The sequence below is a fragment of the Lynx rufus genome, unplaced genomic scaffold (genome assembly GCF_022079265.1).
Source record: "Lynx rufus isolate CCGP_SWC_20201006 ecotype Redwood Valley unplaced genomic scaffold, mLynRuf1.p SCAF_19, whole genome shotgun sequence".
In the NCBI taxonomy this organism is placed as follows: domain Eukaryota; kingdom Metazoa; phylum Chordata; class Mammalia; order Carnivora; family Felidae; genus Lynx; species Lynx rufus.
Genome location: NW_025814833.1, coordinates 29931444 through 29944711, shown reverse-complemented (window position 1 = coordinate 29944711; position 13268 = coordinate 29931444). Strand labels below are relative to the sequence as shown.

Genomic DNA, 13268 nt, shown 5'->3' with positions numbered 1-13268 from the left:
TTTTTTCCCCCAGGTTCATCGCTCAGGGGAAGCCCAGCTGCATGTGAATAGAATATAAACTGTCCCAATTCAACAGGTCGGTCGACATTATTTTAGGAGTTATAGTTGTCACTGTAATAAAACAATAATCACAAAACGTTTTCATGGTTTTATTCAGGTCCAACAACAATTGTAGGCATCTTGGATACTGCTTTTTGAACACAAACATACAAAATTAACAGAACAAGCGCGCGTGTTTCTAGTTTTCAACACGTTAGCCCCACATGTGCGATGCAGGTATTTGAAAGAGATTTTCAACAAGGTCAACACAATGCATGAGATAATACACACTGGGTTATGAATCAGGCCAGTCTTCACCTCCGTCTTCCCACGGATAATCCTAAGGTGGCAGGGTGTGAAGGCCGGGGGAGGGGGGAGAGGGGTTTTGCTTTTCCATTTTCACAAATGATTGCTCAACACAGACTGAAATACACCAAAGGAAGAAAATAGTCTTTTTTATACCTCCGGAAGCTACTACTCTTACAATGATCGCTTCAAGGTAACAGACATCCAAATTGATGTGGTTTTCTTTGAAACCTCATCAGTAAATCATTTCTTGCACAGTAGGTTGGGCGTGAACCCTGCATTTAGGATAGGTAGTGTTATGGAGGGCTGGCTGCTGCATACCAACGTCAGTATCAAGTTCTTCGTCAGGAATTAGAGACTGTCCCGGATACCAAGCAGGACAACACTGGCAAAAAAACAAAAAGTGAACTGCAGACAGGTCAAAACAGGCTGTATTTACGCTTAGAAAAAAATCTTAAAATGTTCATTGGAAATAATTGTTTCAAATGCTAGTTTATAATAGAACACAATGGAATCTTTTCCACACCGTACGTGCAAACGATCTTTACAGACGTTGTGTTTAAATACAACACGTTAGACAACACATACAGCCTATCCGAGATCAAACATAATAAACTTGCCTTCTGCTGATGGCTATTTTAACACTTACTGTAAGCTCAACCTTTCTCTCTGTTCATCACATTAGTCAACAGGTTGACGTGTCATCACATAAACACTATGCAAAACTGTCTGCTTTATGACATGATTTTTAAAGAAGGATGTTTTCTTTTGTTAAGAGATGTAGGTTTTGTCTTTGTTTTTGTTTTTGGAAACAGGGAGTTTCTTGAATCTCATTCAAAGAAGTTTTGCTCCTGTGCTATCAGCCCAAGTACCCTGAACCACTCCCCCCGCCCTTTTAATGTTTCCTGAAAACTTAGTGGGTTTCAAGCTGCAAATTTCGACGGTTATGATAGAAACCAAGCCTTAGTGGGAAAAAGCAGTGCCCTTCAGAGTCCTCCCACAAATATGAGAGTTCTACCGGTTTATCACTCATCCAGATTTGCAGAAATTCCATTCACATAACCCCTATGCAAATCAACCAGCTTTACCATATCAAATGACCCAAAGAACACCGCAGGTATCCAGGGGAGGCAGTTCACCAGCGCATCTTTAGCTTGATTTTAACGTCCACTTAAGAGACAATCTGGGCTCTGTGGTTCTGAGAGAGACAAAGTGCCTAACCACCAGCTAAAGCTTTTTCAAGTTAATGAACTTTTCATCTTTCACACTTTCAGCACCAAGAGGTTTACCCAGGGGAAAGCCAAACCTCAGGGTTCCAACTACAGCATTGGAAAAATAAAGTATAGACCAAGGACCACCTACTTCCTTTGATCTCTCAAAGATGTCAATACTCCATTCCAGGGAGGGGGTGGGGGGGGGAGTGGCTGAGCCCGGGAAGGAAACTTCAACCGAAGGGGGGGAGAAAAAAAGATCTGTTTGGTGGCAATTTCAAAACAAGTTTCCAAACTGCAGAAGGGGCTCCGGCCCCTTTGACTTGCAGGAATTACACATAAGAAAAGGACAGAAAATACTACAAGGCATGCTCATGATTTTAATTGCCCAGGGGTTTCCAATGCAAAGCCCGACAACTTAAATGCATATTCCAAATTCTTGCTCCAAAGCCGTCTTCTTTCTGCACTGAAAGGGAGGAAAGACAACCCCATCAATTGTTCTCTGCAGATAAAGGCACTGTTTTGCAGATTTCCCCCCCAGATCTGGGCCAGCTTTGCTAATGACCTGCCCACCCACCTGGGACCCTTCCCAAGGTGGCCCCCCGGGAACTGCCCCACACCTTCAGGTGCCCAAATGCTTGACAGTGGGCAGCCCCAAGAAGGCTGCCTTTTCCTTTAGCTCTCGGCCTCCACGAAGACGCAACCTGAAAGAATTCGTCCGCTTATTTTCCTAGAGGAGGCGGGGGTCCACAACTACCTCCTTTTATCTTACTTTTTTTCCCCCCGTCCTCACGAAACACACGGCCGAAGGTGAATGTGCAACATTTTTCTGCAGAAAAAAAACACGAGCCTCAGATCCCAGAGCTACCGCGGGTTCTTTCACCCGCCGGCATTTAGGCACTTAAGCAAAAGCTGAATGAAAGTTTTCGGGACTGTGACCTTTTTTTCCCCCCCACTTGGCGTAAGATCGCCAGCTGTTCCCAGCACACACAAAAGCTGCGACAGTGCCATTTTTCAAAGGCCCACGGTTAAATGAGATATGCAGGAAACGGGGCCCGAGCAACGCGTAAGGTTCGAACTCGCGATGGCACCTCTCGGGCGAGAAGCAGGGGCGTTTCATTCGGAAATGGTACCTGCGTGCTCCCCTCCCGGGGCCCCGCCATTGTCCTTGGCAGAGAAAGTGTCCCGCACATGGGCAGTTTTAGGGGCTCGGAGGTGCTGTGGCCTCCCGACCCGGCACAAGAACTCAAAATGGCATTCCCCCCCCCACCCCGACCCGGGAGGAGAGGGTTTCGAGCGGGACGGGAGGGTGGGGCGGCCTCCGGCGGGTTTCAAGTCCAAGTCCCCTGGGAGCCCCAACCCCCAGAAGGCTCGCCAACTTCCCACGCCCAGAATGCCCTGGAAGAACTTCTTCGCTTCCGTTTTTTTTTCACAATTTTGCGTTCGGCCGCCGCGATCTACATTCTGCCGCGAGGCGCTCGGAGCCAGGGAATAACGAGGGAGTTTAAAGCACACAACAGTTCGGCAGCCCGCAGTCAGCGCTTTGCTGCGCTCCGCGGGGGTTCGCATCCGGCCGCCATGTTCACCACTCGAGAGCCGCCCCCAAAACCACCCCCCTTCCCCACACCCCTCCCCTCCCCTCCCCTCCCCGCTCCGCCGAGGCCGCGGCGCTGCAAAGCCGCTTTCAACTCTCCCCCCAACCCCCCCACCCCCCGGCCGCCAGAGCGGCTCGACGGCTGCGGGGTGTGCGCCTGCGCGGGAGTGGGGGCGGAGGGGGGGCGGCGGGCTTGAAAAGGCCGGAGCGACGGGGAGCGGGGGAGGGGTTGGGGCCCGGGCCGAGCCTACTCTTTCCTCGCAGCGGGTCCCCGCTCGGGCCCCGGCCCGGCTCTCGCACGTGCGCGCTAAAAACCCACTTCAAAGTCCGCTCCCGGCGCGGGGGCAGCCCCCTCCGGGCCGGCCCTCGGACCCTCGCACCCCCCGCGCGGGCCGCCGACCAGGCCCCGGGCCTCACCCCCCCCCCCCCGCCCCTCCAGTCCAGGCCCTGCGGAGAGACCGGGAGGGCCGGGCCGGAGGACGCCGGCTTAGGAGCCCCGGCGGCCGGGAGCAGCCTCCGGGCGTCCGAGTGTCTCCCTCCCCTCTCCTCCCTCCCCCACCGCCCGGAGAAAATGAATGGAACACAAAGTTTGCGGCCAGTGCTACGCTGCGGCCTTCGGAGCTCACCATTGTTTGGGCTCGTATTGACCCCAGGTCCGGATTAGGCAGCGGCTGATTCCTGCTTTACAGCCCCGCCGGCCTAATGAGGCCGGGAGGCGATGGGGCGCGAAGCGTCCGCGGAACCCGGGCGACCGCCGGCTTACGGCCGCCGAGGGCCCTGTAGGTGGAGGTCAAAGGGTCAGCGGGCCGAGACCGCGAGAGAATTGACCCTAGGAAACGAGGTCCCCTCCCCCCCCGCCCCCCGCCCGAGCTTCGACCGGGACTTGCAAGAGCTTGGTGCGTGCACAGGGACTCTGGGCGCCCCGACGAGGGGCCCGGGGAACGCCGAGCCGGAGCCCTGACTTCCGAAACGCCCGGCCTGGTCCCTGGGGCAAAGCCCTGGCAAAGGCTTGAGCCTCGAGGGTCAGCCAGCCAGCCAGAGAAAACCAGCCAGGCTGCCAGGCCGAGAAGCCGCCCTTCAGGGCATGGCACACCGGGGGCTATTCTTACAGAAAAACTTAAGTGGCAAGAGGCCGTTCGACTTTCCTCTTCGGTTTGGCGGGGGAGGGGTTTTAGGGGGAGGAGAGGGTGCCAGGGGCGAAGAGGCAAGGGGACAGCTGGAAGCGAGGAGGGGGGAGGGGCGAGGGGCGAGGAGGTCCTGAGCACAACTTTCCTGGGAGGCTTTGTGAGCGGAGGCGGTCCCTGCTCGCTCTCCAACCTTCCCAGTAGCTAAGACCGACCGTCCCGCTTAGCCTGGACCCTGATCTTTAACCTTCCAAACTGGATGAAGGCCAGACTTCTGTCTGCTTGGAAATAGACACCTCCCTTTTCCCCACCCATCAGTGGAAATCTTAAGCTAAACCACCCATTTTGGAAAAGATAATGGACTTTTAACAAAGGTCTTACCAGGTGCAAGAAGGAAAATAACAGGTAGATCACTAAGAGCCCAGTTGACATTCATGGTTTCCAGCTGATCCATCTTTAGGGTTGCAAAGGTTTTTTGTTTGGGGGAGGGGGGGGAGGTGCTTATTCTTTAAGGTATTGACTGAAAATTCAAGAATATAAATGTGCACCCCCAGAGTCAGATTACAGGAAAAAATACCTGTGAAAAGTTTTCTACTAAAATAAACTTTTCTTTGCCAACAGATGACAAGGGCAGAGGACACAGACTATTTGAGAAATATGACGCTACGCCAGAATTACAGCAGATCATGTAGAGGGGCAAAGCCATTACATGATCAAAATGTTGCTTATCATCATTGTTAATTGCTGTCTTCCCCTCCTAGGACACAATGCTTTATGGCAAAATTTTATGGTAGAATAATACCAAGTCCACTAAGGAAAAATCAAACTCTGATTTATGTCTCCGAAAGAGATATTTTGGTATATTTAATGGCCTGGGGGGGGGGCGCAAGTTTCTGAGAGAAACTTGCAACCAACCCATCACTCAACTCCCATTTAAGATTAGGTTAAGTTGGGAGAGGAAATTTATGGAGAAAACGATAAATTGTGGAAGTTCAGTGCCTATTTCAGAAGAAAAACACGATTTAGACTTCAATTGGAACACATCTAGAGCCAGTATTATGAATATAGACTTTCTGAAAACTTGCTGAGCATTTAAAACGGCCTCGGGTTTGAAGTGAAGGAAAAATCCTGAAATAGGAATTTGGTCCAGCACCCTCAATGTCAAGGTCAAGATTGGAATGTCTGGGGTAGAAGTGGTATACTGACCAGGTTACCTGCTCATCGCTTGTGAAGTCATCCCAATCTCTCTGTTCATGGCATTCAGGCCCTTGCCTTGTCTATTGGTGGAGGAAAAGTGCAAAAAACCCCATTCTCCACAGACAAAAAATTGCATCAAAGCAGTTTGCAATTAGAAACTGTCAATAATTGTTGACAAAGATCAGTAGATAACTGAAAATAGGCTGCTTCAACTGTATCCAGGAAATCAAAGTTTCTTTTAATCATCATCATTTCTCTCAGCATTTCGATTTAAGGTTGATTTATTTGAACATGGAAAAAAAAAAAGCGGGCACTAAATACAAAAATGTTATAACATAAATAAGATGTGCCAAGACTTTATTTCTTCAAAAAGAACAATAAACAAGATTCTATAATTCAAAATGATTATGTATAATACCAAATTGATGGCCACCAAAAAACCTAGAGCATTGCTCCCTTCAAGAGAAGGAGGTACTTAAACCTATTCATTACATTTCTAATTCTTTACAATTCCTTATCTCCGCCATTATACTTGCTGATTTGCAGGCTGGTTACTCATGCAGAGACTGGGGTCTCAATATTAAACGGCACCCTAAATTAGTTAAAGTCTCTCGATACTCTAACCCGCTCCAACCCCCCCAATATAGTAATCAGGTTTTTTTTTTTCACATAACTGTAAAAGAACTGTTTATCCAAATGAGCTGCTTCGCTGAAGATTAAATGCATTGTTAATATTTTATCACAAAGCAAACAACCATTTTTCATTGTTATTGATTTTAATGGAAACAATGCTCTTAACATCTGTGCCTATAAACCATGAACTTTAAAAATACATATTTTGCAAATGTTTTTTCTTTCCATAATATCATTTCAGAACCGCTGCAGTTATCACACCGCTATAAAAATGTTATGAAGAATTGTGATAATTATGAATTGAACTATATACAGCAAAACAAATCAGCCTTTGCCTTCCAAAATTGTCAATGGACTATGGGTCTTTTTAAGAAGCACTTTAACCGTAAGTAAGCACGGCTGGACTGGCCTTACTCATCACCACTGTTTCAGACATACGCTTACTTTTGAAAATATATAGATAGCTAGATAGATTTGATAGGCAGATTAGATAAGTCATAGATACAAACGTATATATGTATATGGGTGACCTCTCGATAGATTACACAGACATGCATCCTGCCACAATGTTCATTTTTATGTAAGGTAATAAAAAACTAAGGGACATAAAACTCATTAGGTTACCTTATGTTTATATATGGAGGGCAGGGATGATTAAATCCAGCTTCTCAGTCTTTGAAATACAAGATTGAGATGTCATGGCCACTAACTGAACTGATCAGTAATATTTGATTTGCATGCCGAAAATCCAGGACAAACACATTTAGACTCGCAGTTAAACAACCATCTGAGCTAGAGATAAAGAAAGGAGGGTCTCCCCAGATGGAAGCTGACACTATAAGGAATCTATACTGCAATAGAAAAATAATTTAACAATTAAAAAAGGGATCTGCGTGAGTTATAAATACCAACAAACAAGATTTCATTTGCTTACGTCTCCTCTTTGTAGAAGGAGGCTGTTACAAAACAAGAGAAAGGAGTCAGTGGTTCAAAAACTGTAAATTGTGTTCTTCTTTCAAAACAATAAAATTTAATGCTAAAGCAGTTATAATCAAAAGCTGTACAGCATTTGTTAGAAAACATTTTTCCATAAATATTGTTCAGTTCCCGGCACTTGTAGCAATAATTAAATTACAAACGATAAATATGGCATCAGTGGATATGTATTTACAAAAAAAAAAAGTTATTACAAAAGGCAACTGTATACTAAACGTCACAATCCGTAGAGTAACATCACATCCTCAGCCTGAAAAAATACCGAACAACAGTTTCGACCCCATTAGACAAAAATACATTCACAAGTGTAATGCTTTGAGGAAAAGTTCAAGACATAACAGGACTTTGGCACGGTTTAAGACTGTGAGAGTTTAAACAATCACCACTAAGGCGAAGAATTTCCATCGTTTAACATCACCACCACCAACAAGCCTTCTATAACTTCCTCTCAAGAAACAGGACAAGTGTTAAAATGCACTGAAGGAGCTTAGGAATGGGGTGTGCAGAGAGCAAGAGAAAAGGGAGGAAAAAGCAGTGAGAAGATTTGTTTTGAAAAATCCTTCAAACGCCAAAACGTATTTTCTACTCCTGAGAATAGGGCATGACTACTTTTGGATCTTGCCCCCAAAACCTTCCTGGACAATTGCAATTGACAAGATGTAACCCTATATATGGCCTCTCGCCTTAAAACTCCATTTCCGTCTGATTGGTCTCAGTTTTCTTTTTAAAATGCATTTGGTCCATTCTATGGTTAACAGGGTTTGTGTTTGTCCTCAGACGTACCATTCGTTAAAATTGGGAGGAAGTCCAGGGTTGTGGCTGGTGCTAGTTTGAACTGCAGAAGGGGTTTTAGTGGTATCTTTACTGTTTGCAGAAGCTATAGCGGGTGGAGTGGAAGATTCATAGCCTGAACTGGCAGCAGGGGAGGAATCTGACCCTTGAGATTCATGAACCTAAAATTAACATGTATATATTATAATGAATATAATTCCAACTGGCATCGTGCAAGCAAAAACAAGAGCAGAATTCGAGCACTGTAGGAACAAGACCGCCCAGTGACCCACTTAGACGAGAAATGCCGCTGATTTTGGGGGGGGGGGGGTTGTTTTGAATTTCCGGATTACCGAGGTCTACAAAACCCGGAGATGGTCGCCAAGAGAACAGCTTCAGCCCTAAGACTGGCATCATGGAAAAGGAATACAACACTGGGTTTCACTCCTGCCCTTTCTCCGCCGATGGAGTGGGATGAGCACTTAGTCTTGGGGGCCCTATGGAACACTCACTCCCGGCCCAGGTTTCACCAAGCCCGCTGCGGCTTGGGAAAGCAGGTACAGAGAAAGGTGGCACAGGCGCCCAGGGCACTTCGAGGTCTCAGACAAATGGGTGGGAATCAGACCACGCTCCTCGGCCCTATTGTTTGGTCGGCAGCCGCAGGGCAGCCGTAGAGCGAAGGAAGCACCCACCCCCGGGTTCGGCGCGGGCACTCTCTCGGTTCCCACCGCGGGCAGTGCCGGGAAGACGCGGCCACCGCAACCCCAAGCCCCGGCGAGCTCGGTTAGAGCTTCCCAGTAAACAAGCAATTGTTCCCTCTGCTCCCTCCTCCTCCCCACCGTGCTCTCCCCCCCCCCCGCCCTCCCCACCCCCCCCCCGCGGGTCCCCAAAATGGGTTCAAGGTGTCACCGCTGGAGCAAATCGGATTTAACGTGGAGGATACAGGGTTGGCAGCGCGGGCGCTTCCGTTCCGCGGCCCGGTGTCGGGCCGAGTGTTTATAAACCGCCGACCGCTAATAAAGAGGTAATTACCTTCATGTGCTTGCGCAGAGAGCTCGGGTGCGTGTAGGACTTGTCGCACACTTTGCAGATATAGGGCTTGTCCGAGGTGTGCACATGCATGTGCTTCTTGCGGTCGCTGCTGTTGGCAAAGCGTCTGTCACAGCCTTCAAATTCACATTTGAAAGGTTTCTCACCTGCAAAAGGCAAAAACGCAAAGGGGGGAAAATGCGGTCAGGGCCCGGAGCTTCCCAGGGCCCAGCAGCGGGAGACGGAGCGCCCCGCGGTCTGGCCGGAGAGGGAGCGCCGACTGGGGGCGGCCGTGGCATCTCGTTTCCCTGGAGAAAAATGGAGAGCGCGGGTTGAGCCTGCAGGGCTGGGGAGTGCGGGTCCGGGCGGGGGTGGGGCACGGCCGGCCCGGAACCTGCGCGTCCCTTTGTTCTCGCGCAGGATGGGGAAGCCTCAGGCTCCTCCAAAGTTTCCCCTAACTTGTGCTTCCATCCCCCCCCCCGCCCCCCTCGGCCCGGGGCTCCCAACGCGTGGCCAACGCTCCGCCGCCACCTCGGCGATGTAACCCAGCCCGGGCGGGACAATGGGCCGGGGACGGGACAATCCCGTTCGGGTCCTTCTTTGTACCTTTTAATTCGCCTCTTTCAAAGGCAGCGGTTTGGCTAAACCCAGTATTAAAAAGCACGGGTCGGCGTACTTAACGTTGGAAAAGAGAAAACTAGATCAATCCAGGGGCTCCGGACAGTTTTACAAGATGTTCTGAACAAGCCACGAAACTGTGGTGCCTTTTCTACTTTAGCTTTCCTCCCGGAGGACTGAATTGAACCTGGAACTCCAAATAAAAATAGTTTGACAAAAGTATCAGTCATTTAATGAGGAGATGTGCCAATCAAGGGGGGGAGAAAAGAGCGGAAGTAACCGAAAGTTAGTTTTCATTAGCATTTCTATGGTTGCCCTCCCCGAATGTGTGCCGAGAGCGGAGTCGCTGGTAAGCCATCCGCTCTCAACACGTTCGGAGTCCCTTCCTAGTAACCCAGAAAGAGAGACAAAAAGAGGCGGCGCCAGTTGGTTCCTGGGCGCGAGAAGGTTCCAATTAGTTCCTGAGACCGCGGGGCCGTCAGCCCGGGAAGTTAGAACTGGGCAAAAGCGCCGCAGGGCGGGGAGGGCGAGAGGTGGAGGGACACTGACAGCGCTTCTTTTCCGAACGGCCCCCGCGGGGCGCCGCCCCTCTTCTCCGGTCGCCACCCCTGTCCCTCGCGCTGCAAGTCGGCTGGGTGGCGCGGGGCCGCGGTCAATCCCGCGCCCGCCTGCCTTCCCCCTTACCTGTGTGGGTCCTCTTGTGGATCTTGAGGTTCTCGGAGCGGGCAAAGATCTTCCCGCAGCCCGGGAAGGGGCACGGGAAGGGCTTCTCGCCCGTGTGCACTCGAATGTGGTTGACCAGTTTGTACTTCGCCTTGAAGGACTTGCCCTCGCGAGGGCACTCCTCCCAGTAGCAGACGTGGTTGTTCTGCTCCGGGCCCCCCACATGCTCCATGGTGACATGTGTCACCAGCTCGTGCATGGTGCTGAAGGTCCGGTCGCAGCTCTTCTTGGGCCGGCTCAGCTGAGCCTCGTCGATCCACTTGCACGACAGCTCCTGCTTGATGGGCTGCCGCATATAACGGAAGAAGGCGCCGGGCCCGTGGTGGGCCGCCACGTTCACGCCCATGTTCATGTTCATGGGGCTGTAGTTAGGGAACTGCGCGCCGGCCGTGTAGGGGTCCGTGCGCGGACTGGCCACCGGGCGGTACGGGTCGGCGCGGCCGAACAGCTCCCCGCGCAGCCCCAGGTGGACCTGGTTGTTGTCCACGTGCCCTGTGGGCGACGGGTGCCCGGCGCCCTGCTCATGCAGCCCGGGGAAGAGCAGGTACCCAGGAGGCTCGGGGATGCCAGCTGGAGCGTGCAGGCTGCTCGCCGAGCCGGCGAAGAGCCCGTGCTGCCCGCCACCCGAGGCCGCCTCGCCGAGCCCGGAGCCGCGCTGGCGGAACAGAAAGTCGCGCGTGGAGTTGAAGGCGGCGGAGGCTGCACCGCCGTAGCTGGGCACCTGGCCGGCGTGGTGATGGTGGTGATGGTGGTGGTGGTGATGGCCCAGGGCGTTGGCGTAACCCGAGCCCTGCGGCGTGAACGCGGAGCTCTGGCCCGAAGACAGATCGTGAGCCGCGGCGGGGCTCAGCTTGAAGGCGGCGGCGGCGGCGGCGGCGGCGGCGTGGGGCGAGTCCCCGAAGGGATTCAGCCCCATGCCCGCCGGCTCGCGGTTGGGCATCTCGTGGTGGCGCGGCGCGCCGAAGCTGCCCACTCCCAGCCCGGGGAACTGCGGGCCTCCGTCCAGGAGCATCGTCATGGGTGGGGCGTTCTGGGCACCGGCGAGAGCGCTGAAATGAGCGAGGGTGCGGGCGAAGGAGGAGATCTTCGAAGTGCCGTCGTCGGAGACGGTTGGCGGCGGTTGGACACGGCCGGGAGACCCCCGAGGCGGTGCCAGGGGCCGCAACTTTCCGTCGCTGGGAGAGTCTCCTGCAGAAGGATAGGAGGGAGGAGGGGAAGTAGAGGAGCAGGAGGGGGGGGGAGGAGGGGGGAAGAAGGAGCGGGGAGAAGGGAGGAGAAAAGACTCTGGGACTAGATCTGGTGTAACAAACTAACAGGCGCGCACAAAGAAAAATAAGCAAAATAATAAGTGGAGGGCGGAGTTGGCCAATCCGGTCCCGGGCACCCCTCCTCTCCCCGAGAGCGCAGCACCGCGGGGCCAGAAGGCTCCCTCGGCGCGGGCCTCCCGGCTGGGCTGCGCTTAGTAGCAGAGCCGGCTCGTGGCCGGCCGGCGGGCAGCGGGCTGGAGGCAGGCTCGGTCCTCGCCGCTCGCCGCTCGCCGCGCGAGTCCCAGCCTCTTCGCCTCCAGAGTAATGTCCTTGGACTGATAAAGTCAATCACTCACTCCTCTCACATAAACCGAGCGGGAGGCCGCGCGGCGCGCGCCAATCGGGAGCCAGCTGGCCCGCGGTCACCTGACCCCCGGCCCTGAAGCCCATTGGCCGCCGCCACGCTGATTGGCAGCGCGGAGCGGGGAACATGGCAGCCGCGGCCGAGCGACCGCCGCTGATTGGGCCGTGGCCCGGCGCCTGGCAGGTGAGGCGGCGGCGGCGGCCCGGCGCCCGCGAGTGGGCTCCGCGGGGCTTGCGCGGCTGTGGGGGAAGCGGAGCCGGGCTCGATCGGCGGCCGGCGGGGCGGAGCTGGGCCTCTCCCTGGCTCGCCTCCGGCCCGAAGCGGACCAGCACCCCTCACGCGCGTTACCCGCTTTGGCCAAAGGCACTCCTGGCCCCGCAAGGATCGTTCCCACCGTCGGCGCGGCGCTGGCCCCCCGCCGCCTCACCACCCTGAGAAAGTGCCCTCTTGGCGCCCGCAGGGCGCCGATCCTGCGGCGGGCGTAGCGGTTCCACGTTCGCGGCCCATTAGCCGCGTCCTCCCCACACGCCACTGTGGGCCCCGATGGCCCCGAGAGCACCGACCCAGCCCGGCCAGCTCGCCGTCCGGGCCCCGAGCTGCCGCTGGCCGTCCGAGGCCCAAACGACGGGAAACGATTACAGTTAGAGCCGATCTCCCTTCCGTCTGAGCCAAGCGTTGACTCTTCGGTTTGTGAGTGGTGGCTGTAGTCGCCGCTGCCCCTGCCCCCCCTCCCCATATGTGACACACCAGCTACAACATAGCAAACATATAAAACGCAAGCACGTAGCTGGGAACACGCACGCAGCCCAGCAAACACACAACAGTAAGCGCACACAACCCAGTAGCACAACAAGCTACACACAAAACAGTAGACGTAGGCGCACGCTTTGGCAAACACACAACAGACCAAATAACACGCGCACAGCCCAGAAGACACACACACAAGCACAAGTACTACGCACGCACAGAATATACTTAGCCTGTGCACACGAAACACGCACACGACGCACTCAACACGCTGCATAGCCTAGCAAACTGACTACACACACACACAGGATCAGCATGGTTTCCAACCCAAAGGGTAATCAGCTTCAAATTCTCAACATTTTCAAATGCAAAAGCGGGGGGCGGGAATGGGGACGGTGAGGTGGAATTTTCTTCCCTCTCAACAGCCAAGGCTTTGCTCTCGTCCCCTCCTACCCGGAGAAGCACCAAGTGACCTCGGGAATCCTTACCCCTTAAGGATTTGCTTCCCAGAGTTGTTGTGCACGCAATCACACCCCCTCCCACTTCACCCCCACCCCGCCTGGTGCAAGGTCTTTCTGGACTTAATGGCCAGGTTCAGACAGGGCTATAAATCCACTCATTTTATTTTTTTTGTCCGGCAGTGCGTTTGCAAAGAATGCAGGCGAGTGG

The 13268-nt window shown here is 53.2% G+C and overlaps 1 protein-coding gene across 2 annotated transcripts; it reads right to left on the bottom strand.

Moving 5' to 3' along the window:
* Window positions 1-580: 580 nt before the first annotated feature.
* Window positions 581-11259, bottom strand: ZIC3 (Zic family member 3). Of its 2 annotated transcripts, none has more exons than XM_047082150.1 (3): window positions 10203-11259; window positions 8904-9067; window positions 581-730 (listed from the first exon to the last, which is right to left on the bottom strand). In XM_047082150.1, the coding sequence occupies exons 1-3, from the start codon at window positions 11257-11259 to the stop codon at window positions 581-583; spliced, it is 1371 nt and encodes a 456-aa protein (XP_046938106.1). The 2 variants fall into 2 exon arrangements, with proteins under 2 accessions (XP_046938106.1, XP_046938105.1); XM_047082149.1 differs by lacking the exon at window positions 581-730 and adding an exon at window positions 7874-8053.
* Between the last annotated feature and the right edge of the window lie 2009 nt (window positions 11260-13268).

Bases quoted from the DNA above. Each gene is read 5' to 3' on its own strand.
- ZIC3 (XM_047082149.1), bottom strand. From the start codon at position 11,259: ATGACGATGCTCCTGGACGGAGGCCCGCAGTTCCCCGGGCTGGGAGTG. The intron at 9,068-10,202 runs GTAAGGGGGAAG...TGCCTTTTGCAG, and splicing joins CCACAAGAGGACCCACACAG to GTGAGAAACCTTTCAAATGT. The intron at 8,054-8,903 runs GTAATTACCTCT...TGTTAATTTTAG, and splicing joins CTCTGCGCAAGCACATGAAG to GTTCATGAATCTCAAGGGTC.